This window comes from Mugil cephalus, chromosome 10 (genome assembly GCF_022458985.1).
Source record: "Mugil cephalus isolate CIBA_MC_2020 chromosome 10, CIBA_Mcephalus_1.1, whole genome shotgun sequence".
NCBI lineage: Eukaryota > Metazoa > Chordata > Actinopteri > Mugiliformes > Mugilidae > Mugil > Mugil cephalus.
In genome coordinates, this window is record NC_061779.1 from 19,370,532 (window position 1) to 19,398,470 (window position 27,939).

General features: G+C 42.1%; 1 protein-coding gene across 1 annotated transcript; it reads right to left on the reverse strand.

Moving 5' to 3' along the window:
- Positions 1-44: 44 nt before the first annotated feature.
- On the reverse strand, positions 45-27,222 carry tubgcp6 (tubulin, gamma complex associated protein 6). Its single transcript, XM_047595568.1, has 25 exons — positions 26,939-27,222; positions 25,681-26,489; positions 25,360-25,523; positions 24,838-25,051; positions 23,856-24,014; positions 23,365-23,486; positions 23,156-23,219; positions 22,945-23,054; positions 21,793-21,884; positions 14,661-14,800; positions 12,913-13,062; positions 11,943-12,024; positions 11,333-11,421; positions 11,023-11,138; positions 10,122-10,260; positions 9,920-10,018; positions 8,133-9,819; positions 7,252-7,413; positions 6,125-6,293; positions 5,299-5,440; positions 4,109-4,303; positions 3,363-3,495; positions 2,632-2,845; positions 825-1,018; positions 45-521 (listed from the first exon to the last, which is right to left on the reverse strand). Exons 2-25 carry the CDS (start codon positions 26,467-26,469, stop codon positions 430-432), a joined length of 5,517 nt encoding a protein of 1,838 aa, XP_047451524.1. The 5' UTR covers positions 26,470-26,489; positions 26,939-27,222; the 3' UTR covers positions 45-429.
- Positions 27,223-27,939: the final 717 nt, after the last annotated feature.

The following is a 27,939-nucleotide window of genomic DNA, read 5'->3' on the forward strand; positions in this document are numbered from 1 at the left end:
TTTTGTCACGTAAGAGCTTTAAATTTGACACCAGAGAATAGAGATTTTATGAAACAAAGTGGTTTGCTTTTTTATTTACATTAAACTGATTATCTTATATTGTCTTAAAACAGGCACAGCTGTAGGCACATACGAGCATGGGATGCATTACAACAGGCATCAGCTTTATCTTACAGATTCAGACCAGAAGCAGAGTCTAATTATTCAAGCACACACACAGAGTTCAGATTCTGTATACTGATGCAGGCTAAGAGCCTATGACACACTATAGGCAGGTTTTAATTTTATTCTGGACACGAAAATAAAGGCTGGAATAACTTATTGTAATATATATACATATGAATTAGTCTTAGGTGAAGCAATTCTCAAATTACTAAATGTCTAAAACAGACACCTGTCTCATGTACAACTTACAAACCAGTGCACAGCTCAAGAGTCTTTGTAGTAGTTGTTGAAGTTGATGCGAAGCAGGAAATCCTCCAAATGAGGCTGATAACCTCTGTTCACCAGCTTGGTCACCACTGAGAGCAGAAGAAGAGAGACGCTTTTAATTCTTGTTTGTGACTCTTCAGTCAGGTATGAATCATTCAGCTTTTTTTTTTCTTTTTAAAACCTCATGACAATAAAGTGGTGTCTCTATCATACTTCATGGTATCATCTATGTCCAATACCTTAGAACACACACTTTGGTTCAGTAATTGTTTTTTTAAGCAACAAGTGAATCATTCCTATCAAATTGCTAAGTGAAAGAAGTCACGATGGCTTCACTGTTGTCATATTGTCAGTGTAAGTGAAAGCAGGTAAACAATATTGTCTGGCCTTACCTTTGAAAAGGAAGTGAGAGTAATACTTGAAGGTGTTGTACGACTGCTGCATAGCAATGAAGCTCGGGTGCACTGCCTCCCCCTGCTGGCTGTCCCATGGCTGTGCGATCAGCTGGGCCCGGAACTTGAGGATGAGACTGAAGATGCTGTGGATGATGTTCATGACCGGAGCCGCTTTCTCCGTCAGCAAACCCCTGGGGACAGGACAAGAGTGGCAAGTTTAAGAAACATGACAAGAAACTTTTGAATGACTTCCTGAGACAGGCTGAAGTTACACATACAAGAGATACAGTGATACAGACAACCTTTCCTAATGAGAATAAATCATTCATCGGCTTCAGAAGCTAACCTCAGCTCCAGCTAGAATCTTGATTAACTTATGAGAAGGTTGAATTAATTTTATATGAAATTATGGAAGCAAAGTGTGCCACTTTCAACTTCCTCTCCCTGCAAAGAGCCTGAAGAAATGCTTTTGCTCCACTGAATTTTTCAACATTTTGGGGTTGTTGCAGCCTGAAAACATGATGGTTTCATGAGATTTTCATGGTTTGTATAATAGCTGACAAGCCTTTGCTTAGTCCCTAATCCCTGTGCATGTGAAGGGATCAGGACACCACAAAGATTCAATCCAGGTTTATTTATATGACGGCGACAGCGGCATGGAAACATTTTGAGCCGAACCCAGTTAATATGAGAGCTTTATCAGTAATGACACTTAGTAGATGTACAGCGTGCTAATATTCCTGCTGTAAGAATAAACAAGAGCAAGGGGGCAGCAAACTATGTTGATGACAGCAGATATATTCCGGGTGGGTTGGCTGCATGATGAATATATGAAGTACTGTTAGCAGGTTGGAGAATGATGCAACAGTTAGACAGGAATAGGTAACACATGTATCCAGGATCCCTGCAGTTAAACATTATTATCTCTACTATACTGACTGGTCTAAAGCTGAAATGAAGTTGAGTAAACAATGAATTAATTACATGTCAATGTTCAAGCTGTTTATGAACTAAAATGTTTAACAACTAATTTTGTGTTTCCAAGATATGACAATTTAATATGTTTTGAACTGTTCCCTCAGAGCCAGGAACTGTCAGAAACCCAATGATAATTAATTTGCCAAGAGTAATAGAACAATATCGTACTTTGGTCCACTGTGGGCAAACAGTCTTACTTTGTACGTTTATTTTAAGTTTGCGGCTTAATTTAATTAAGAGTTTCAGGTCTAGTAACCATCCAGAAACTGACCCCTGACTATAAGCTGATTATCATAAGCTGATAACAACTGACTTCTGTTCGCTTAGGATGAGAAAAAGTGAATCACAGCCCTCAGAGTTTTTCCACTGTCTCTTTGCAATTTAGAGCATTCATTCCACAGAATTATCTTAAGAGTTTGTGCTGCTGCGAGACGCCTTGATTTGAATAACACTCGACTATTTCTCATGTTTGACATACAGTATGTAGATCTGTTAGGAATTTTAAAGTCAGGCTAAAATAAAATTCTTTATATGCATCTTTAAATCATAAGTGTACCAATGTAATGAGTTTTTTTAATGAGTACTCAGCATGTGCTTATGTTAATTCACAAGTTACCTCGGCCTAGTCCCACATGCAGACTAAAGACCAATAAGAATCCTGAATACATGAAGCTGCGTTCACTCAAAATACTGCTTTTGCTCCAAGTTGTCATTTCCTGTCCACTTACAGCTCCCAATTTGTGCATAAAGGCACGAGTAAGCATTATACTGCGATGAATTACTGAAGCAATATCTCATATTGCACACTTGCAGTTCCCCGGCTCACCTGAAGATGGCTCTGTTGAGGTAGTCTGCGTGCGTGCGGTGGATGGCGTCCAGGTCGCTGGCGGTGGCGAGCTTTGCTACGAACTCGCTCCAGGACACTTGCAGGATCTGGTTGGCGATGTATCCCTGTATGACCTTGACAAAATGCTGCATCTCGTGCCTGTACAGCTGCAGCTGACGGAACTGCACGGAGCGACCCGCACCTTTCACCAGCGCTGAAACACAAACGGGAGAACGAGCGTTAGAGCCTCGAGGATAAACTTTTGACATGTGTTTGCTGCTGGTGTCGTTTCACAGTAAAAATAAAACCTTCTGAGATTTTTTTTTTTTACCTCTTGGTCTTGACAAAAGAAGCCTTAAAAACCTTTTAACCACTTTGTGCTCTATTGACAATCGTTGCTTGCATTCTTTTCCGTTTCTTCTGGTTATAGTTATGTCCGCCTGCTTATGGTTTTCTAGTAAGTTAACACTCCCCCCCCCCATCAGGGTACTTATTTATGTAGTCAGCACACAGGCCTCCGCTGATCAATACTATCCAACACAGTGAAGCACAAGGTTTTACAACAACCCCACAGGCCTGAGAGGTGCTTTGTATAAATAAAACATAAAAGAAGCTGAACATACCTCTACATGAATATTTTATGAACATTAGTGGCACAACAGGAAAGCCTATTTCTCAGAAGTAAGGCGCAGTCCGAGCCGGGGCTGAATCAGCAGCTCCTTCTTTCTCACCTGTCCTCTTGAGGTGGAACCAGACGTCCCGGAGGCTCCACACCATGTGTTTGAGCTGCAGCAGGAACGAAAACAGACGGTTGTACTTGTTCATGCAGCTGTCTGTGATGATGATATTCAACGGCCAGTCCACCTGGGAGGTGACAAGAGGGAGAGAAGAAAATATATTAAAAAAAAAAAAAAAAAAAAAGTAATGTAAGAAAGCTTTGCATGTGACGCTGTGAGAGCAAGTGAGCGTGAAGGAAAGCAAAGGGAGGGGGAGAGTTGGGAAAAACAGGTAAAAGGAGAGTGATGATGACGTGGGGGGAAAAGGAGGAAGGCGTGAATACAGAGACGCTGACAAAAGGAGGTGAGAGGAGTGTGAAGGGAAGACTAAGTGGTGAGAGATGGGGGTAGACGTAAATGACAGGAGGAGGAAGGAAAGAAATGTGGGGAGAAAGGAAAAGAGAGAGATGAGAAAGGGGGAGGGAGTCGAGAAAGGTACAAGAAAGAGATTCGGCAGGAACAGTCATGAGAGAGAGAGAGGGGTGAGAGCAAGAGTGGAGGACAATATGTGCGGCATTAGTCACCCGAAAGACACAACTCCAATCAATCTATGAGCTTGAACCTTTTAAGTGCGTGATAAGCTCATTTTCCACAGCCGAAGCAGTTTGTCAAAACATGACAGGCTGTCACATTCAAGCTGCCACTCACGCCGAGACAAGCACACCCGGGCAAGGGTACGCGCTCCATTAAAACGGCCTCACCTTGTAGCGGAGCTCCAAACAGTTGAGAGAGTCGGGGGCGTGCGGGTGGAAGGTGTCGGGCAGGAAGCGGAGGGCGAAGGTGAAGTTGCCGGCTAAAGGGGTGTCTCCGTGCAGGCTGTACTGCAGGGCCTTACTGAGGATGGAGTTCAGGACCAGAGGGGTCAGCAGCTCACCCGGCGTCTGTCCGCTGCCCAGCTGGATGAGTTGAACAAATAAAATGCACATAAGGTTGAACGCCGTCATCTGTTATATAAATACTCCATTACGGCTCAAGCGCTGGCTGCTTTCCTTTGCGGAAGAACGCCGCAGGTAGCTGATTACATGGCTAGCTCGCTTTTTCCGTTGAATGCGTGCTAATCAGTGAAATAGGTGTTTGGCTGGATAAACAAAACCTTCTGCCTCATGGGCCTCTAGAGACAGATGTACATTAATATTTCTGCAGAACAGCACAGAGGTGTTAGCAAAGGCTTGTTATTTCGTGCCAAGATGCTTGGGCTTGACATAAAGTAGTCTGGAAACCTGGCAGTGATGCATCATGGGCCGCAAAACAAGCACAGAGAGAAAGCGGATATAAAATGCACACAAGGTTAAGCTATTTTTTTCCCCCTCCTTCACGTTTTGCTCACCACTGACTCCTAAAGAAAATGGCTATTTAACTGCTACATGATCCATCTGTTTCTTCAACTAGTTGCCAAATGTGCCATTTGGAGCTGCGAGTTTGTTTTCTTCTGAAAATACCTGCTGAAAATGAGCAGCGAGTTGCAGGCCATGAACCAAAACAAGTTAAGAACTGCTTCTAAGAGCTGAGTCAGGTGAAAATCCACTGTGGGTTTGACATAGCAAGCACTACACCCAGTCATTTAATCCATTACTAATAATAATAAAAAAAAAATCGATTCCAGCAGCTCTCAGAATGTTCAGGTTTTCTTGTACATTACAAGGCAGCGCTCGCTTTTCAAAAAGGGATGTGTGGCTTAAGCACACCACTAAAAGGCTCCGGGATAAAATGTGAGCCTTCACAATAAGAACTCCAGGTAATGGCGCAAGAGAAAAAAAAAGGACATTTGGCCTCGTCTTAAGAAGTCCTTACTTGTTCTCTCATTGAACGCAATAAACTGCAGAAAAATACGGGATATCCGCCTATATTCAATCTGCATTGAAATAAGACATAAAGGGAAAAAGAGCTTCACCTTTTCAAACAGGAGATCGCTGAGGGACTGTGCAAACTCTCCATCCTCCATCAGCAGGAAGTGGCGCAGGGCCTCAAAGTGTCTCTCCACTCCCAGCTCAACAAAGAAGTAGTCCACCACTGCTTTGTTCACCAAAGACACACTGGAGACAGACGGTGGGAGAGGAAATGACCGAGGTAATGGGTGAAAAGTTTTCACACGGAAAATAATTTCCTACAGGTTGTAGAAATGACAGACAAAAAGCTCAGGAAATGTGTCAGTGTTTGTGAACAACTTCCCATCTCCCATTACTTTAAATTATAAGTCTGAGCAATTCACATTTATCCTGGAAAGATTCCAATTGGAGATAAAAACAGTTAAAAATCTAAAATTTCACTAAATGGGATAAAAATGTGTTGATAAATCATAGGAGCTGTGGTAAATATACAGCACGTCTGCTATGTGTAGAAAGGGATGAGAAAGCCATTTCTCTCCATACAAAGGCCGAACTGCACAGTGTGCAGAAACATTGTAAGCGAAGACTGGAAAGCTCGTGTGTAGATTCTGATGGAACGTTAAACATAAAAAGGATCCCACAAAGATGTAATAAGAATTTAAATTATCCCTGCAGTCTGCAATATGCACTCTGCTGCAGTTAAAGTGGCCTGGAGTAGCAGAAAAATGACAAGAGATCAGTGAACACTCGCACCTGAATTGCTATCAAACATTGTATTTTCCACTATATGTAAAATAAGTCACACGGCTCATGACTGTAAACAGTAGGTGCCACTTATTCCTCTCTAACAGAAACCAGAGCCTCTCTTCTTGCATTCTTTCAGACACTTACTGCGTGATGAGCGGGGTAGTGACCGAGTGTTTTATCAGAACTGGCAGGGAAACCATCTCGCTGAGTTGGACGGATGTAGTGTCTGTGGCTCTGCGGAGAGTGGGGTCCATAGGAAGGCCCCAGGGGCCACGAGTTACCTGCTTCAGCAGCTGGCTCTCAGGGGAAGAAGCTGTGTGAAAGGGAGAAGACCGACATGTTGCTGAAGACATATCAAGAAATAACTCCAGAAAACTATGCTCTTTATGTAGTGCAAAGTAAAAATGCTTTCACTGGTGGTCACACTAAACCCGCTTTTATGGTTTTACAAAAGTTAATCAATGAATTGAGAAAAATATCAAATATGTAATTGAATAATAAAACACTACAATCTTGAATCACCAACACTGTCTTTACACAATCGACCAAAATAAAACATCAAAGCGTGGACAGCATTTCATCAAACAGCACGACACTGCAAGTTGTTCCAGTTATTTTACTCTCTAAATAATCACGGCTCCTGACTCTGATCAGTGGTGTGGAAGACGTGCTCGGCTGAGTGGGTTCTGATTGATTTCAATGAAGACCCTGGAAACAAGAAGAAGCATGACTACATGCAGAGAGCAGTTCAACGAGCCATGATGCAACTCGACCAAATATAAATCAGCTTTGCAAATGCAACAATCTATTTGTTTTGCTTTGACTTGATGTTTTACTGTATTTTTTTAAAAATTCGATCAGAGCCCATTTTATTTATTTTTTCTGCTCGATGTAGACCATCAAGAAATAATTTAATAACAAGTAATATGAAGGAAAAACCTTCCTCACACTTTTGTATTGTGAAATCAGCCCGTGTGCATTGTTCAAATAAATTTTGAATACGTTTTCAGTGCTATCATAATTCATAATCATAATGAATCCCTTTAAAAGTTTGCTCAATACTGGAGTGAATGAATTTGTGTATAAAAGTTTTCTGTTGTCTGACAGAGCTAAAGGGATTAAATGTGAAGTTCCTCAAGGCAGTGTTTTGGATACACTTCAGTTTGTTTTAATATTCACAATACCTCGATACTAGAGAACTAGACAGTATCTGCAATATCTTACTTATCTATGTACAAAAATGATCCGTCTGTCATGTATTTATAACTAACCCATTAAGTTGTAGCAGTCTTCATAGTGTTCCACCTCGTACTGGGCAGACAAAGCCAAAAGGTATTCCTGCTCAGACTTTTCTCCAGACGACAAGCCCAAGCCAGCTGTCCAGGACCCCATGCCCTCAAGCAGCTGTTCACTGGAGCTCCCCAACTTAGAGCCTGAGGAAAGATTAAGAGCAATTATTTAGTCTTTCAGTTACAAAGAAAAAACATAATATTCCGTGACATCTGAATTTGGGATGAGCGCAAAAAGCCCCCATGGCTATCGTTCTAAGACCTTAAATTTCAGGTATCTGAAACATTTTAATACAAAGAGAGAGTTGAGTGACACAAATTTCAACAGTGCAATTAAACCACAGAAACTATGCTTTGTCTGAAAATACTTGAGTGAGGAAAGGCTGAATTGAACAAAGCCCTATTGCACAAAACCACTGATACAAAAGATTTTGAATGAAGCTATAAATGAAGCATTTAAAAACTCTTCATCTTGTGTCAAAACATAACAAGTAATCTAATTTATTTGAAAGGATAATACTCAACCCAACCCTTATATTTCAGGTCTGCCCTGAACCCATTGCTACTGTACTGGTGCTCATCTAATTGTTTTTGCTATTAATTTTACTTCTAAGATAATTCTGAACAAGAAAATTGAGTGAAGTGAACCAGTCTTATGAAAAGACTTGAAGTTTTGCATCTCTTTCTCTGTCCACGAACCTTTTTCCAACTGTATTTAAGTGATTTTACTGATTTGGCTTTTATATAAATAATAAGAACATCTTAGACTATAATGAGCTTAAAAATTGGCACTTCTGTGTCCATACATACCACAGAGTGTGATATGTGTTTGTTTGACTTTTCATGTTTTCTTTATTTGGTACCTTCATTTTTATGGTCCTTCGTTTCCTGATGATTTCCACTGTGTTTGCCCTTCACCACACACCCAACTCCAAGTGAAGAATCTGATGAGTGGCCGTAAGCGCTACCAGGCAGTGCAGAAGGTTGTGGGTCCGACCCCAACACCACACAGCCAACGCCCAGAGTTGAATCAGATGAGTGGCCATAGGTGCTGCCTGGTAGCGGTGATGGAAGTCTATCAGCTTTGGAGACAAGACATCCAGAGGCTAAATTTGAGTCTGAGGAATGACCATAGGCACCACCAGGCAGAGGAGGATTTTTGGGCTCATGTCCTGCAACCAGACACCCAATGCCTAACGCTGAATCTGAAGAGTGACCATAAGAGCTTCCAGGTAGAGGGGCCATGGGAAGTTCTGCTCCAGATACCAAACAGCCTGACTGAAGTATGCAGTCGGAGGCATGACCATGCTTATTCCCATGAGGTCTCGCTTCGGCAATGTTGGACATATATTCGCCCACTTTAATATTGGCATCGGAGGAGTGTCCATGGATGCTGTGAACAGGAATTGGTGCAACAAAGTCTGAAACATTCTCCCCAACTCTGATATGAGCATCTGAACTGTGACCATGAACACTGGGCGAGGGCAGAGCGTCAACTACATCTGAAACATGTTCCCCGATTCTGATGTGGGCGTCTGAAACATGGCCGTGGATGTTTGAAGTAACAAGAGGAAGGACGAATTCTGAAACATTTTCCCCAATTTTAATGTGAGAATCAGAAGAGTGACCATGGACACTGGAGGAAGGTAAAGGAGCATCGACTTCAGAAACATGCTCCCCAACCTTGATGTGTGAATCTGATGCATGGCCGTGAATACTTGGGAAGTGGAGTGGAACTGTAACATCTGATGCATACTGTCCAACTTTTATATGAGCATCAGAGGAATGTCCATGCATGCTGAGTGAAGGTTGAGAGACACTGGTATCTGGAAGCAGCTCTCCAGCCTTTAGATGATCGGTGGAAACAGGGCGGTCAGTGCTTGGTGAAGAGATATTTTCTCCTGTTCTAATGTCCTCACTGTTTTGAGGGTTTCCCTCCACAGTCCCAGCACAGTCAGAAAGATTTATCAGTGCTTCAACCTTGGTGTCTGTTCTTGAAGCACTCACATCTACTTGTTGCACATGTGAAGACTGTCTGGAAACTTTGGTATTTTGCGGCTCCTCTGGGGTGTACTGGCCTAGAGGAAAACTGGATTTAGAGGCTTGGCCAAAGGGGCTGGCTTCGGGTACACTCTCCTGGACTTGGGACATGTTTTCTCCTATGGGAATGTGAGAGAAAGAGGGGTGATTTTGCAACAGGTCAGACTGGACCACAGGTCCCCAACGAGGTCTGGGCTGGACTGAGGCCTGAGTTATACCCTCAAGTGGACTAAAGGGGGCACTGAAGTCATAGTCTATTAGTTGTGCTGTAGGACAGGCTTCAGGTAGGTCAGAGCCAATCTCCTGCAAGGCCATATCTACCTGCTGACTGTCAGGCTTCGGTGGCTTAGGGAGAAAATCGTTAATGTCAATGTCCTCAGAGATGAGGGCAGGGTCTGCAGTGAGGGTGGCGAGAGCTGGAGCTGAAGATGAATCATGTGCCGATGATACAGCTTCAGATTCTTGAGTCTCTGCTTTGTGCTGCTCAGAGAGCTCCTGAGTGGGAAATTCCTGTCAAGAAAGGTTACTTATTTGAGAATGTGCACTTCAACAGAGTATGTACTGAGAAATGTATTTTGATTCATGCTCAAGAGTCAGTGTGGTTTTCTACCGGTGTTGGCTGTGGTTCAGTCTGTTGTGCTGAGGGAACAGGTGGTAGTACATCCACAGGAGGTCGTCCCTGGCCTAAGGGGTATTTCTCCAATATCGCCTGGATTCACAAAGGTTTGGTTAATAATAATTAAAAGTAACCACATTAAAACACTGTTTCTTCAAATATGCATTGTTAGCTTCTGTATTAATTCATGACAAACCTGAGTTTTCTGGCTGTCATGCATGAAGAACTGAGCACGGGCTTCCTCTAGTCTCATTCGCTGCACTCTCCACATGGCTCGCCTCTCTCTGCGAGCTGCTTCTTCTGATAGACGGCTGTATTGAGCAATCAGCTCCTTCCTGATTGATTTTGGAGCAGCAGCACAAGGATTTAGCTTAGGGCCTCGATTAGAGCAACTTGTAGTAAATATATGTCTAGGAAAGTGCAAACGGACTTTCTTTTTCTCTATCAGCTCATATAGCTATATAGTCTTGGTCCTGTTCATACTGAAACCAAAGCTACTGATAAGCTTACACATATTGGCTATTAACATCTTTAAAGATACTTCTGATAATCAACACCACATGTCTTATTTGAATTATTTATACCTATATTTAACTGAAGATTACCCAAAATCAGTACTCCTCTCTTCATGTCAACACACTCAGGAGACTCTGATTTTGGTTGGCAAATGCCTGTGTGACTAATGCTGAGAAATACTCTTAACCTGTGTCAGGCCCATTAATAATCCACAATCAAGTAAAGTGGTTTCTGAGGTTACAGCAAGAGAGACGCGGATGTTGTGAACTGGCTGGATGAAAAGCTGCAGACGACAGGTGCTCTTTTCAGCTTTCCTACACTCTGATCTTCAACATGTTGTCAAACAGCTCGCTGGTTGCATAGCAGGCTCTTCTAGTATTTGCTCATGCTGCGGCATCACACAGTTATCCCAAGTGTATGGAAATTGGGCACAAGTCAAGCCACTAAAATATGTCGCCCAGATGGAGCCGCTTTCCAATCATGTGCAGACGTAGTTAACATTTTCTAGATCAAATCAGAAGTTAACAGATGACTGAACCGTTAGAGAACAGCTCTAACAGCGGTGGTAAAGGCAGTCACACCTGGCTCTCTGCTCCAGCTGTTCCTCCAGGGCTTGTAGTCTGTTTTCTCTGTCCCTCAGCTCTCTGGCAAAGCTGAAGTCATCCTCCTCCTGCCTCTTTTTGGCTGCACTTCGCCACTGATGCCAAACACACAAACTTTGTTTATCTCCAAAACAAGAGCAAGCTATAATTGTTATCACATGATCTTATAACCACATGCACACATTTTACTTCCTCACACATACCTCTTGTAAATTCATGCAAGCACCGAATATACAGTTTAAATTTGTTACTCCAATTTAAACACGACATTTAGGTCACACTTTACTACCTCTTGCTCCTGTTCCAGGTGCTGTTTCAGCTCCTCAAAACGCTCTCTCTTCTTGGCCTCCTCAGCCAGACGTTGTGACACCTGGCGCCCTACAGGAGGTGAGGGAGATAACAGTGAGTTGTTTACCCCTCCGCACACAGCAAAGTACATAACATTCCCGTCTCTCTCTCACACATACGCACAAAACAGCATCACCATCTGCCCCGCACAAACACGCTCAAACGTTCCCATGCCAAGACACGCATAGAGCATCAGGCCAGACATTCCCCCACACAGCCGCCACCCCTCCCCAACTTTGCCACACATCCTCTGAAGTAATAAATGATGTGAGGGGTTTGCTAAACTGTGCGAGTGATGATTAGATTTCACAGCCTTGTAGTACTGGAAGCTTTTCAAAGCATCCCTCACCGCAATTGCTCCAGTGCATCCCTCCTGAGGGGAGCTGAAGTCGGGAGTCTCGTAGTCGGGAGTCAACAAGCGAGCGCAGGTTATACTTAAGGTTTGAGCCATTTGTTAAAGGTACACTCACAGGCATGGGGGCGTGCATGTACATCAAGCACTATATAAAAATGATATACTAACAGCGTGTGTGTGTAAGTGTAACACTAACCGCGGATGCTCTCCAGGGTCTTGGCTGCGGATTCTCTGACCTGATTGATCAGCTCCTGGCGAGCCTGCTCTGTTCGCAGGGCCTAACAATTGGCAGACAAGAAATCATCATTAACAAAGGGCTATCCCACTGGCCCGTAGCTCAGCTTTCCTCCCCCACCACTGTCAGTCATCAATGTCGGGCCATACAAACCAGCGTGTTGCACTACATTCGGGAACAAGTCCCCGACTGCAGCCACATCATCTTTAATGACTTGCTGAAATTCTCAGTACTTCAGGGGCAGTGCTGCAACAATGGATCATGCAATGTAAAAAAACATCCCTCTGTGTCTTAAGGGACAGCGCCTGTGTAATGATTTGTCTTACTGCAAGTTTACTTTATCTGAAGTCTAGGCTCCCCTTGACTTAAAAAATAAAATAAAAAATCTATTAAATTCAGCTAGCAGTGACATTAAAATGCCTCTCTTTAATAGGTAATAAACAAAATCGACTTCCATGTTTAAGAAACGCAGTCTTATTTATATTTGATGAGGAGCAACGGGAACAAAATGTCAGAAATTATGAAAAACACAGAGAAATATGAACTCACTTGCCAGTTCATATACACGAGGGAAAACATTACAATGTAACAGTCCTGCACTAAATCTTAGCTTCATGGAGATCGTGGTATTTAGCAATAGTTTCAAATAACAGAGTTGTCGATTCATTGTGGAGACTGCAGCTCGTGGTACTGTTGAAATGTTTCCATTACTTTTGACAACTCAATTTAGTCAGTGGGCTACGCTAAATAACAGAAAACTTTTGTATAACATAACATCCTCCAAAATGATCATGCAGTTGAACTACTACCTTTTTACGCCGTTTCATAAACTGAACGTTACGACTGTTTTTCTCCACTAGTGTGCCTAATGTTTTGGCAGGTGAGTGCAAGACACTGTGGCACCAGAACATTATAACACGCGTGGCATTACTTGCTGTTCCCTGCTGATGGCGCTGTGCTTGGCGATCCTCTCCATGCGTCCGCGGTACACCGCGCAGTCTCTCTCAATCTCCTCCACCTCCCGGAGGGAGAAGGTGACAGCGATGCGGGGCACGGGCAGCTCCGACCAGCAGATGTAATGCTGCGGACACACAGTAACCAGAGAAATGGTGCTATGACAGAGGCTCGCTGTTTCAAGTGTTCCTTCGGATGACTCTGTTGACATTTTGGTTTATAACCTCTACGTTCCTTTCTCAACAAATGATGTGCTACTAGCTGTCTGAAACTCATTTTTACAGCTAGAAACAAGATAAAATAAACTAGGGATAAATATAGGCTGAGGTGGAGGAGAGAATTGGGAAGGACCTGTGCAGAGCACGACTTTAGATTTAAGGTATTGATTAACTCGGCTTTATACGCATTAGCAGTCAAAGGTTTGGGCACACCTTCTCATTCAAAGAGAAGGTGTGCCCTACACTGAACTTAGTCTGGCTCCAAAATATATTGTTTATGACAATATGTATGAAATACATTTATCAAAGATTGGTGGGACTCATTCACAGCTAATCAGTTCATCAATTATTGGCAGAAATACGAAACTCTGAAATGGAAGCCCTCGGATTGTAGGAGTGAATAATAAGGTACCATTAGATTGATTGCACTTTGCAAGATCTGGAAACCTTTAATTGAAAAGAAAAAAACAAAAAAAACGTGCAAGTAAAAAGGACTGTGCCTCTTCTTTGAGTTCACCATGTAATTATCTTTTATCATGCTACAGTATAAAAAGAGGAATCCCCCATGAATTATTTATTTATCGACTCATTTAAATGTGTATATTGATCTTTACTGTGGCTTGTCCTTTTCTTGCCCACATTAGTAGGATCAGGTGCATTGTATTTATTTAAATGTGGCCGTTTTAAATATAGATCTTCAATTTATAAAGCAGCAGCAGCAGCAGCAGAGTGAAGTATTAAGTATTTAATTCAAAAGAAAGCCGCAATGGGTTTTCTCATAAAAAGACAGGTGATTATTGGACATATCCAACAGCCATTAGTAAGTGCATTAGTGACCTCCACTTCACTTTCTCATTTTTAAATCCATAATTTCTTTTCATGTGTTCGTAGCCGTTCTGCGGTTTGCCCAGGAAAGAAAGACTCCAACACTAATGGAAAGTAACATAAAGAGGAAACACTGTAGTTACTGAATGTTGTTTAGTCGGGAGCATAAGCCCTGCAGTTTAGAGCATTCAGGCCAAGTCAGAAAAAACATTATGTGGTGCTGAATGTTGGCAATAAACAACGAAAATGCCTCTGTCTGAGGACAACAAGGCCGTGTATCAATACCGACGACAGCGTATTGATGACAATTTACAGGAGACCGTGACCCCATATGTCCTGTATTGATTATTCGTCCCACACTCTGAGGGCTGTATGGATTTCCAAATGAACAGAATAGCTGCTGTGGCAGGTGGATAATTGTGGGGTGGATTCTGTCTAAGACCGAGTCAGTTTGTACAACTCCAAGCAAACATGACTTACCGAGTCCCCGTTCGCAGCTATAAAAGTTGGGTAATCTTACTTCACATTATAATGTATTCACTGCAAACAAGAGTCAAAAATTGTGTTTGAACTGAATAAATTAGGAATATAATTTAGGTTATGTGTGCTGGCATTTCTACACAGCATTCACGAAACCTCACTGGAGCTGCATAAATGAATGTGTTTAATGTGCAAAACAAACCTGTGGGCAGCAGATTTTGAGGAGGTTGATGGTTTTTCCGCAGACGTACACGTCATTGGCAATGTGTCTCAAGAAGATTGGCACACAGTCCTCCACATCCTTCGAGATCAGAGTGTAGCCTTGAACCCAGAAGTGTTTGTCTGCGAAAATTCAAAGACACTTATTACAGTACACGGCGTCCTACAATTCGGAGCAAGTGGTTTTACTGCTCCATTAAGCCCCTGATATCGGCACATCATGGCTGAAACTCCTACAAGTACTCGTGGTGGAGTAAGACGTAAGACGAAGCCATCACTGGGACTAAAACTTTTCCTTATTAGTATGACTTACAGGGCATGGTAAAACTCTGACCGCTTGAATTAACACTTGGAAATTGTTAGCGCTTAGCTCAGTGATCCTAAGCAAAAAGCATAAGAGAACATGAATGCACTGAGCCTCCAGAGCTCTTTACAGAAAGCCTGCGGCTTGCCAAGAAAGCTTAGCTGCTGATTGCTTCTGTGGACGGCAGAGTTCGAAGAGAACAATGACATTTGCGTGTCCTCCAAAAAAAGCTGGAGCGAGGAGTGCAGAGGTTCGCTGCAGAAGTTGATGAGGTGTAGCCGATGAGCAAATGAACCTGTTAGCCAGACAAAGCCGGGGTGATGGTCTGACCTTGAATGGGGGTGTTGCATGACAGACAATATTTGCACAAGCTATAATGATTCATAACATTATATTTATAGAGCTCTGACAAAATTAAAAAGTTGCAGTGTGAGCTCTATGGAGAAAAGGGTTTCATGAATATCATTCTTTACCTACATACAATTCCCCAACGGAAAGTCGGAACTAAATTACTTTTACTAATGATTATCACACTCATTATGTTGTTAATTAATCACTTTCAAAATACTCAAAAATAATTACAATGTTTTTAAATGCTGTTTGCCTTCAATCCAACATACTGCCATAGTAATTACCATCACATATTAAAGAGAAAAGTAGCAAATCCTGATATCTGATACTGAGAGAAGGACAACGACACAGTGCTCTTAAGTCCAACACCAAGTATTTTATGTCATTGATCTATTTATGATAAATCAAAGAACAAACAAAGACACACAAACTTAATCACCCACTTCATGTGAAGTAGTGATGCCTCTAATCTGCCCTCTAAATGGCAAGGACAAAACCAAAGATCTCCAAAAAGAACATTTCTGTCAGTCTGCAGTTTGCAAAACATTGTGCAGACAAGCCACAAAGCTACTGAGAAAATGTTTTGGGGAGGGATGAGACCAAAGTAGAATCATTTGGTTTAAAGGAGAGGTGTCATGATTGAAGAAGCCACTTCAGCATCAGAGCCTCATTCTGTTTGTGGTGGTAATGTCCTTGTTTGGTCCCGTTTTGCAGCATCTGGACCAGGATGACTCTCTACCATTGGTGGAAGAATGAATTCTGAATTATACCAGCAAATTCTAAAAAGAAAATGTCTGGATATCTGTCTGAGAGATGAATCTAAAGAGAAACTGGGGCATGCAGCAAAACAACCACAAGAACACAAGTTGTTCTGTACAAAAATGTTGGAAGAAGAATAAAATGAATGTTTTGAAATGGTCAGAGTCCTGACTTTAATACAATAGAAATTTTGTGGAAGGACCTGAAGCAAGTGGTCAATGTGAGGAAACTGGCCAACATCTCAGAAATAAGTGGTTTTTTATTCTGAGTAATGGGCATAAATTACTTACAGACTTGAACAAATGTTTCATTTTCTTGAATAAATAAATACAGAAGCATAATATTTTTAGTTCACTACTTACATTAGGTTCTCTATTCTTGTCTACTGTCAAGAATGCCATTGTCATGTAGTTTTTATGCATAAATGTAATATAAATATATTAAAAATGTTCTACATTTATGCATTCACATACTACTAAACGACTAAATTTCTATGAACGTTCTGCTCTGCGTGGGTGGAAGCAGCCTTTAGCTGAGGTTATCATCACAGCAGGGAGGTTTTCACTATGTCTGATGTCTTTCCCCTCACGGAGACATGGCTCACATGAGACAGGTTAGTATGAATGGTGACCCTCTATTGCACATACACTGAAGTTAAAATATACTATAAAAGATGCATAGAGAGATGCATGTTAGGTTAGGAAAAGCTCAGTTATATATTTTAGTACCACAATCAACTACTGAGAAAATCAAATCATTATATCGATCAATAGAAAGATAGCGGTACACAAGAACACACTAAAAAAACTGTCCTGAGAAGATCTTATTGATAGAAAACCACATCACACAGAGAAAATAGTGTTAACATTGGTTAACATTACATTCTAGTGTTTATAAGTTTCGCAGTGAGTCTATACTGTATGACCATACAAACAAAACAAGACAAACTAATCAATGAATCTTCATATTCTTCCTCAGAGATTTCTTCAGGTTAGGCCATTAAAGGATCATTCTGGTTTATTTCAACTTGTGGGTCTACGGCAGTGTTTTCCAACTTTTCTTGAGCCATGGCACATATTTTACATGTGAGATAAATCCCACTGCACACTTCCAAATAGAAATGTCACAAAAACGATGTGTAGTCAAACAACGATCACCCCTGTTACCACACTGACAACATCATCACACATTTAGTCAGAACACTGCGAGGTAAACAATGGAGGTCAAGGAGTCAAATGTTAGCGTTGCTGTTTCGTGCAATGCAATTTTGGCCCTTTTGCAAAGTCTACAAACTCATCAGATGCTGACCAGCTCGCAGATCTCTCGCCAGTGCGCTGCCATGATCAATAAATAAAGAAGGTGTGCCATATCACTATAAAAGCTGTATATAAACACAGCCGTGCATGAGCAGTTCACATCAGGATTCCTCGATTGGTGGGATTTCCCGTGCATGACGTACAGTTAATTCACGTATGCGCTTCCATTGAAGATTGTGTAACTACACACTCAATTTGTTTCACTGAAGAAAAACGGGGGGAAAAAAAATCTCTGCCCTTCAGAGATCTGTCTCAGGAAGACTGATCTTATTGGAGTGGACCAAAACTTTGCTCGGTTTTGAGATCTGAGTGAGCAGCTCTCACAGCCCTGGAGTTTCCGCAATGACAAAATCAGAACGTGTCTGGCAGGTACATCAACGTGATCGGGTAATTTAGCAGAACGCGTCTCACGGTGCAGGCGAACCCAGCTCCTAAATTCCCGGGATGATTGAAGGGTCACTTGACAATGCAGTGTGAAAGTGTACCTTGCCTAAAACACACCTTTTCCAACCATACGGCGCCAGGGAAGAAGGGCTGCAACAACAACTCGATAAAAAAGGTAAAAAGAAAAATCGATTATTAAATGTATTGGTATTGATTTGTTGTGTCACGCGATTAATGTGTCAATCACTTGGATACTTCACCCTGCAGCACTTTACCACTGCAGTTGTTTTTTTGTTTTGTTTTTTTCTTTCTTAAGCTTAACCTACAGACAGTTGAACGCAGTTGGACGAAATCCATGACGGAGGCAGAGCAGAGGCGCCATTTAATTAAAGACAAAAAACAAATGAAACATACATGACCGAGGTGGAGAAAACAATTCCATCGAAATCGTCAAAAGTGTGGGAGCACTTCACACTGCACAAAACAAAAAAGTGTGTCACATGCAAGCTTTGTAAAGTGATATGGCTTGGCATGGGAGCACCACGGTGATGATATAACACCTGAAATGGAAACATGTCGGAGTCACTGAAGAAGAAAGGAGCTCAACAGCACGGTAAGTCACTACAATCCCACGTTTTTCCGTTTTAAAAACATACCGTTAGTCTCTCCTGTAGCTTGACAAGCACGGTGGAAGAGCATGCGCACACATTTTACTTTGTATTACAATGTAATTTTCTTTTTGCATCAAACGCAGCTAATCCTGTGTTTGATTGTGATTCATGAATAAACTTGACGTGTACGTACTATGATGATGGTAATAATTTATTGATTAATAATCTAGTGTGAAGAAGACGCTGTTACTGTATGTGTGTGAGACAGGATGAATTGCATTTAGACAGGATGAAAGTAATTTATATATCCTCAAATTTATGTAATTAAGAATGTTTAGGGTACTTGTACTTTTTATGAGTGTGTGAGTTACATGTATGTATGTATGTGTGCATGTATATGTCTTGTTTGTAACTGCACTTTGGGTAACCTACTTGGCTTAACCTAATAGTAAATAAATAACTAATAAATAAGTTAAACAAAACTGTGCCGTTATACAGACTTATATCCATCTTTCTCATTCCAGAAGAAAACAGCAAACCATTACGGGCTTCATGTTGTGAAGTGCATCATGTGCACCACGGCAAGCAGCTGTCTTGACAGATAGCATCCTGAACATGACTGTAACTGACATGAGGCCTCTGTCGATAGTCAAAGATGACGGCTTCACTACAATGATCTGCACCTTCAGTCCTAGCAACACTCTTCCCTCAAGGAACCATTTCACAAAGCTCACGGAGAGAAAAGATGTATGCGCTGCTTCTGTGTGTGTCAGTGATTGTGTATGATACTGCAATGAAAATCACGTGATCAAGTGTCAACGTTGACACAAATCCTGTGACTGCGTTTTTTATTTGGATTTTCAGTTACTTATCACTTATTGTTCCTATAGCTCAAGTCACTTGTTCAAAAATGCCTCTTTTTTGTGCACTAAAGAAAAAGCCTTCATATTTTTCAGTGATTTTCACAATTTATTGCAGGTTAATGAAGCTGTATGAAAAGCATTTATTTAAAAAATATATAATTTTTTATTTATATTATCTTAACAACATATTCAACCAGGAACCTGCTTGCGCAAATTTTGGCTGTTTAATTTAATTTTATTTCTGAATAAAGAGGTGGAGATTATTTTTTTTTAAATTGATTGATTGATTAATCAATTGTACCGTACTCAAGCATGGAACACTTGCACTCTCACTAACCATAGAAGCCAGACTTTAGGTGGCAAACATACTTGGGCTTTTCCCAACACACCAAGCCACTGGATACTGCCGGGACTTCGATGCCTCCCGTGAAGAAAACTACCACTTGAGGCATCAAGTTCAAACACTTAAAAGACCAACCACTGCATTCTCTTTGAAAGACACAAGTTTTGTGAAAACCTCTACGTGGTACAGCTGGAATGTGATGGGCTTCAGGAACTGTTGGACAAACAAAGAAGTCCTGGCAAGAGCGTGAGCAGAAAACTCCAAGCCTGAATATGTCCAACAACAGCCAGCAAGAGCTCCACCAGAGAGACAACCAAATCCTGCAGCTCTCTACAAGGCTCAACAACAGCACAGAGCAGCTGGAGAAGAAGCTCAAAAAGGAGCTCACTGACACAGAACAGATGGAAGAGGATAAGAAAACTCTGCAGGAAGAGAAGAAAAAACAGAGGAGGGAAGAGCGAGAACTCTTTTACAAAAAGACTCTTTTACAAGACCACTCAAGAACGAGAAAAGAGAGAGAAGAAAGAGAAGGAGAAGAAAGAAATGGAGGAGGAAAATATAAACAAAAGAAATTGAGGACATGGTTAAAGAACTGGAGCACCAGATGAAGAAATTGGAGGAGACAATTAAAAAACTCCAGGACAGGAATAAAGAACTGGAGGACAAACACAATGAACTGGAAGTGGAGAATATTCAGGAAGAAGAAGAAGAAGAGGTGTAACAGCAACAGCAAAGTGGAAGAGGAGGCTGCTTGTTGTTTAGCAGTAGCTCTTTGTTCCTTCACCCCCTGCCTTCCATTCAGGCCAGCGTTGTGGCACAGTGGTCAACACCGCAGCCCATCAGAAACACCTCCAGAGGCATAACTCTGCGGCCGCCTGTTTTTGTGTGGAAAGCAGCGTTTTCCCTGTGTTACCCGCAAACCACCCTCATCCCATTATCCCCCAACCATAAACATCATTCAATAAAAATAAAGCTTACAAATCAATGAAATGTCATTAGTCATATTTCTGAGTGTGTCTGCTTCTCTAAACAAGCAATAAAATGCAACTCATTCTGGCTGCTTTCACCAAGGGAAATAAATGTAAAAGAATATTCAATCCTTCCGTAAAAATACTCATACTCAGTACAGGTGTGAAAATGATCAAATGTAAACAAAAAAGACAGCAAAAACAACGAAAAGCTGAGATATCTTTTTTTCCACACTCAAGATAGGATCCACATCTTTGGCAACATGATTGGTCACAGTTTAAATGCAATATTTCCCCATTCGCACTTTCTTTCATAGGCCACAGTATTGGAGTATGAGTTCTGCAACGTGGTTTGTTGGTCATGCTCAAATGTTTGTTAGCAACTTGTTTTTGGCACTTTCTTACAGAATATATTCTTCTGCTGCTCATCTGACTCTTAAATCAGAACCCTATCCAAATGATTTCTTTTTACCAGTCAGCTCTGCTTTGGTAGCTTGATTCCTGTCTGCATTGCTCTCCATGTTGTCGTGAGTGGGAGGGGAGATGGGCAGAGCAGGTGAGTAGAACGAGACTTGGGAGAAGAGAAATAACTTGGTGGCTCTCTAAGAATAGTTTTGGAGCAGCACAAACTATATTGATATGAATAATGTACCCTCGCCCTATATCTACTCTCACAATATATTGATATATCTTAAAAACTGGTTATATATCATCCTGTCCAACTTCTAAGCCGCTCTCCTCCTGTTTCAGCTCTGCTCTTCTGCTCCCCTGAAGGGATCCAGTCCTTAATTGGACTGAATTGAATGAAATCAGCTCGTCCAGATTTGTCAAGGGCAATCGCCATAGGAAAAATGTTTTTTTTAAAAACGAATTTATTCCTGAAAATGTTTTGTTTTAACCAGCATGGTATATCAAATGAAAAGAATAAAGGCCCATTATTTATTTCTGTTTGTCCCTCTGGCTTACTGAGCGGAGATGGTTCGGCTTCCCACAGCTGGGGCAGCCGATTCTGTTTCCCACTGATTATCATCCAATAACTTCATGACATCCTTTATAGACACAAGGACAAATCCAACTAGGCAATAAAGGGAGTAATGAAATCTATTTTTTTCTGCGAGACAATCTGTCTGGCAGGCTTTCATTTTCTGAACCTGCTGACTGGAGCCGGCGTGTTTATGCGACGGTGTGCGAGTTTGTGTGTTGAGTGTCATCTCACCTCTGAAGCTGAGGTATTCCTCATTGACCTGGATCATGAATTCTCCATAAACATCCCGAAACACGCCGCTGTACACCCAGTCAGAGACAAACCTAAGTGAAGCACAAAAAAAAGAAACTATCTGTCAATCAAACCTTGTGCAGACACTCTCCCAGTCAATCAGCATATCAAAGTAAAGTCGCGTCCTTGAACTACATTCATTTATTTTTAGGACACTGGTTTATGGCCCTGTACATATCTGGTATTAACGCGCATCCTGAGTGATAGGATCCAAGTACACAGCTTCCAGCTTGGGGTATGGGTCTTGAAGGAATGGCCGATAACTTATCGTACACGACATACCACCAAAAACAATACCCATGATGAGAATTTGCCATCTTGCGATTAATATGATAAATGCAAGTTGATGATGCAGGTGCGTGCCATGTCCTCACTGTCCTCACAGCCATAGCTCACCTGTGGCTAACGGCTAAGTGAGGCCCCTCATCAATAATGTGGAACTGGTCATAAGGAGGATGTGGAACAAACTGAACGAAGGATGGCAACACAACAAATTTATATGACGAATATGACAAGAGCCAGCAAATGCATCAGGAGAGAGCAGCCACATCCTCTAGTAAATTAGGGTGACCAGAAGTCCCCGGGATAGTCCCTGTTTTGGATGATCTGTCTCCCGGCTGAAGCTGTTCCAGATTTTAGTGTTTTATGAATGAGAAAAAAAAATAAAAATAGTTGCACGTAGACTACACCAACATTTATAACGGTAGCCGGTCGCACTGCTATTGACATTACAGACATAGCAAGCGATGGAAAGATGTATTGCTATGATTATGTGATCACACCAATTAACCACAAGACAGTATACATACATGCGTACAGACAGACAGACAGACAGATAGATAGATAGATGATAGGTAGATGATAGGATGACAGGTGATCATTCAAAACAGAAATGAGACAAAAAAGTGTGTTGTGCATGTGTTTTGACATTACTAAAGGAAAGTGGCCCAGATCACCTCCAAATGTGGTCCGACTGAGCCGATCTCAAATGCATCTTCAGTGCGTCATGGGTGTGTTTACACTTATACCTTAAGCTGGGACACATGTTAAATCAGACGTCAACAGGGCTATGTGAGGTGCAGAGTAACTGACCTCGTGTAAGGTCCACAGCTGCTCTTTAGCAGCGACAGGAGGACGGGATAGTTCTCGTTGCTGCAGTTATTCTGCGCTTCATTGTACAGGTAGGACAGCAGTTTAACACCCTAAGGAGAGCCACATGACACTGAGCTGATATCTCATCAGACAGGCTAAACACAGCTGTGATAGATGGCATATTGCAGTTTGCAGATAAAAGAGCACTCACCACAGGAAAGGTGGACTGGCCAGCACCCAAAGGCCCGTCTACACAGCATAATTCTGACAGGTACCTTAGGTTAAAAGAAAGCAAAGAGAGTTTTTGATCTGTAGATATTTGCATCGAGGTCCTTTCTGCCAGGACATGAGTGCAATCGTGAAGTTCAAAAGTGTGGAATTAAGAAAAGACACCAGCATAAATAAAGGTTTTGACATCACCTGAGTTGGCGGCCCACTTTGCGGAAGAGGAAGCCAATCGTCAAAAGGCTGAGAGTGGGTGGAGTGGTGAGAACACAAGCCCTGTAGTAATGCAGATACTTCCTCAGACCACCGGTGAAAGCCTTGGAGAAGAAAGATGTTTTATGGCATTTCATCATTTCCAGTTACATTCGTTTCTATCACATATTTACAGGATGAAACAGTCACTTCATCTCGAGTATAGACTGATGTATAGACTTTCTTTTAGCTTTGTGGTGCTGGATAACACTGATCTGTTTAGGATTCTTTACCCCTTTATACTTTGTCTCCTTTCTTTTCATATTTGTATTCTTAATATTCTTGTGTGTGTGTGTGTGTGTGTTCGCCTATCCCCAATAGCCCACAGAGGGAATAGTAAAACATTCTGAATATATGAACACAACAGGTGCAGAATACAAGCCGAGAACAGAGAGGCACATGTGCAGTCTCTGCGGTATTAATGGTGATTATACCTGGAAGACGAGGCCCTTCTTGTCAGCACTCTGTAGAGAAAAACGGCTGAGCCTCAAGTAGTAGGTTCCATATTGGGCCAACTCCCCCAAGAGACGAGACACGCTCTCTGGAGAGGCTCCCGACACGCACACCCCAGGCCTGACATCAAACTGAACACTCTGGGAAGGACAACACATATTTACAGATGGTGGACAAAACAGAGTGTCTGTGAAGTCTAATAAAATCCAATAAACCTGCCTTGCAGCAAAGACCGTCTGTGGATCGTATATAATATTGTACGTTGTCAGGGCTGTGTGACAGAGTCACCTCTACGGTGATTTCCGAAAGCATTTTCAGGTGGTGTTAGTATATTACAGGATTACATAATCAGGTCAGAGTTTTTTTTTTTTCCCATTTCTGTGGATGTTATATGAGAACTGGACGTGTTTCTAGACAGCACTCTTCTGGGAGGACGAAAACAACATTTTGCAATCCAGCACAACTGCAGACCAGACTTAAAGATTGCATTTACAGATAAAAAGCAAACAAACCAACACATATCTAACCATCAGAGCAAAGTTTTAACACGACTAAATAACTTTGTGGTACTAGGCTGCGTGTTGTTGACACTAGTCTGCTAGAGAGACAAGATGAGAGGCGGACGGAGTATTAAGATGCAATTTATGTTGCAAAAATAACTACAATCTTCTGGAGAAATAAAAACTTAATGGGAAATGATGAACCAACGGAAGCGCTCTCCTGTGGCTTTGTTTTTAGTTTTAAGAATATGTCATTTTATTTCTTGATCATGTAATCAGACGACAGACTTGACATCATCTTTTATTGTCTTGTAGTTATTGTTTTCGGGGAAATAGGCTTTTTATAAGTGAACTGGGTTTGTTTATATCACACATCCACAAATTGTCTCATTAAAAGAAAAAAGCAAATCATTTGCATTTTACTGCATTTTAGAGACCAATAAACGCACATAATGAACAGTACCTGGTTGAGAGGGAAGGTAGTGGACGCCACTCCGATCAGGACGTTGAGGAGATCAAATACCAGTTGCGTCTGAGAGTCCAGGGGCAGCGGGAGGACAGGAGAGGGTGTGCTTGTGCTCACCACCCTCATCTCCCCCTCCCATAGTCGATAGAGCTGGTCAAAGGCCTCTCTGCCTCCCTCTGTTAGGTAAAAAGACTCCCGCTTCCCTGGAGGGCTAGTGGAATAAACAGAGCGGCATTCAATGCTATTTTCTAAAAACACAGATGAATACAAGTGCTCCCTAATACCTTGTTGACAACAACTGTGTCAGTTGTTAATCGCATCCATTTTATTTTAGCTTTTGTGTACTATAAATTGGGCGGCAGTCAACTGACAATTTGTCTCATACATGGCCTGATAATTTATTACTCACACATCACTTCACGTAAATCATTTTGCTGTCCAACAGTTTGCTGATTGAAGATTACTTTTCATATGGAAAGCATGTTGGCCTGCTTCTGATCAAACTGATAGGTCACTTACCAGCCAACAGACTCCCAACAGCGGCGTCTTCCAGGCTCAAACGTGCGGACAGCCTCCCAGATATCAATGTCTGGAATGGGGCTTGGCTCTGACTGAGAGTCTGGGGTCAGGTTGGAGGCTGACTGGAAGCCCTCATCTTCAGACTGATCTAAACAGGGAGGGACCTGCAGAGTACACCAATGGAACATAAGTAAATACAAATACTGAGATAAATGACATACAAACGATGTGCAAAAATGAACCCACTGACAAACAACAAGGATGCACCTATCCATGTGATAAAACTCTACTACACGCATCGATCTAATCAAAGTCCCTTACCCTGATAACCAACCCAGTCACATCAATATTACTGGGAACAGGAGGCAGGTCCAGTCTTATATCCATGTCTGAGGTGCGAGTGTGCTGCAGCGCTCCAAACAGTGTCAGCCTGGTCTCCTTCTCAAATCTTTCTTCTCCGTCAAATTTAGTCCTCAAACCTAGCAGCCCCGTGCCCGGCAGAGCATCCATCAGCCTCTGAGTTCCACACAGACTCTCCAAAGTCCCCCATTCCTCCCCGCAGACCAGACCCCACGCCCGGGCCTCAAGCCTCTGCAGCTCCTCGCTCTGGTAGCTCCACGGCTGAGGCCTCCGCAGCACAGGCCTCTCCCGTCTCATGTAGTCCCTGCTGAAAGACGTAGGAGGCGGAGGTGCCGAACCAGCTAAATGGACCAGGAGCTCAAGGACCGCATCTACTTCCTTCAGACCGGACGACGCCCCCTCCGACAGCCTCTCCAGCTGCTCCTCCAACCTCTCCGCCTCCTCTCGGCACCCAGCAACCCGCAAGTCAAAACATATCATCAGGACTTTGTTTCTGGGGGGCGTGTTAGCTGTGGCACTTTTTCCTGAAGCCAACCCTTTGGTGCCATCTTGGAACAGCTTGGACAGCAGGGCACCGTAGGCACGCTTCTTGAGAGATCTGCGAAAACTTTGTCTAGAAACTCCACCCAGGGCTCTGCGCTTCCATGACACCCCAGACAAGCTGCAGTCACACAGGGCACCCAGCAGCTCAGTGATGCTGCTGCTGTTGCAGCTGGGCTTCGTGGGATTGTTGTTAGCGGTCGAGTACATGGTGGCACAGCTGCCTCAGCCTGGATGAGTGAAAACAAAAAGGCGTTACAGTATGTTTCCTTTCAAGCAGAAACTGTACTAAAGAGTATTAGGGCGAAAAAAACGTATTTTTAGAACTGGGACACTGTAGATAGAGCTATAGTAAGTACATACTGTTTCTGTTTTAACTTGAGACAGTATCACAGAAGTTACCTCTCAGTTCGACTAACATCTGCCAGGATATATTTGACTCATTTTTGCATTATATTTGTTTTGCCTTGAAAAATAAATGAGACAGTAACGCTACACGCACAAGAAAATAGCTAACGGTAACTATCGGTAGCTACAAGATTAGCTATAAGCTAAACTTTAGCATAACAACCCTTACATTTATTTGGCAAGCCTATTTCCGTTCTGAACCACAAACAACAAAAAGGGGCGCCCCTTGACATTGTCTACCTTCTTGAAACAGTCTTTCTAGTTTATTCACCTGTCCGTTTCAACCTTGCGTCCACCCAGAACGACTCCTTCCCGTGCATGCTAATGTTTGTTATTAGCAATCAGTGAAAATCAATTCGCCTTCCACATTAGTTTATATAGCAAGCATCCGCAAACAAGTAGGCGGCTCATCTACGCAGCTTCAAAAGTGTCTTTATCATTCCGAGATTTCTTGCTTCGCCGTGTTACGACCAGTTAATGTGCACTGATGTCGTATCTGCTAGCCAAAAACAAGCTAGCAGCAGTGCCTTCATTCATCCTCCACCATTTACCGCGGGGTTACAACAAAAATAGAACCGCCCCCCTTGAATGTGATTGGACAGGCGTTTGCTAAGTCTCCAGTGATTGGCTAAGGAGTTTACAGAGGCCACGTTGATTGGTTAATCTTGTTTGTCAATCACAGAATAAGAAAGCTGTCATTTGTCGCTTCGGTGTGATGCATTCCATAGCATACAGGGAAAAATGTGCATATTGAGGGTGCCCGTTTTTAAATTAAATGGCAAGACAAACTACGTGTATTTATGGATAAGTATTAAAGTAACGTTCATAAGTCTTAAATGACAAAGTGTACAATATTTTACTTACAGTATTACATTTACTGTGGACAACACCACGTGTTTAACCTTGTTGTGTAAATAAAAAATTAAATATATCAGGTTCTAATTTAAGTTTTCACTCATGAGGCATAGCCATCAAAACGATCAAAAAATTACAGTATCCACCCTCCCAGTAACATTGGTGATTTAATTTTATTGTTCTGAGTAGATAATGCATCTTCGTTCCTGCGGTCTGTGAAAGCCGCAGGAGAGAATTGAGAACGGTGGGATTGATGGCAGCGGTACCGCTTTACTGCTTGAAGGCCCAGTTTATTGTTTGTGGGATAGACATCTAACGAGACACATTGTGAGGATCTAAAATAGCCAACACATGTCTCTTTAGTAGAACAGGGCTGATTAAATTCCAGGACTTAGCCGCGTAACAACCTCCAAAGAT

What these genes read in the sequence shown, in the direction of transcription:
- tubgcp6 (XM_047595568.1), bottom strand. Translation starts at nt 26,469, where the DNA reads ATGTACTCGACCGCTAACAACAATCCCACGAAGCCCAGCTGCAACAGC. An exon ending in AGAAGGGCCTCGTCTTCCAG is followed by an intron (nt 23,487 to 23,855) that starts GTATAATCACCA and finishes TTCTTCTCCAAG; the next exon opens with GCTTTCACCGGTGGTCTGAG. An exon ending in GTTTGGAGCTCCGCTACAAG is followed by an intron (nt 3,496 to 4,108) that starts GTGAGGCCGTTT and finishes GTCACCTCCCAG; the next exon opens with GTGGACTGGCCGTTGAATAT.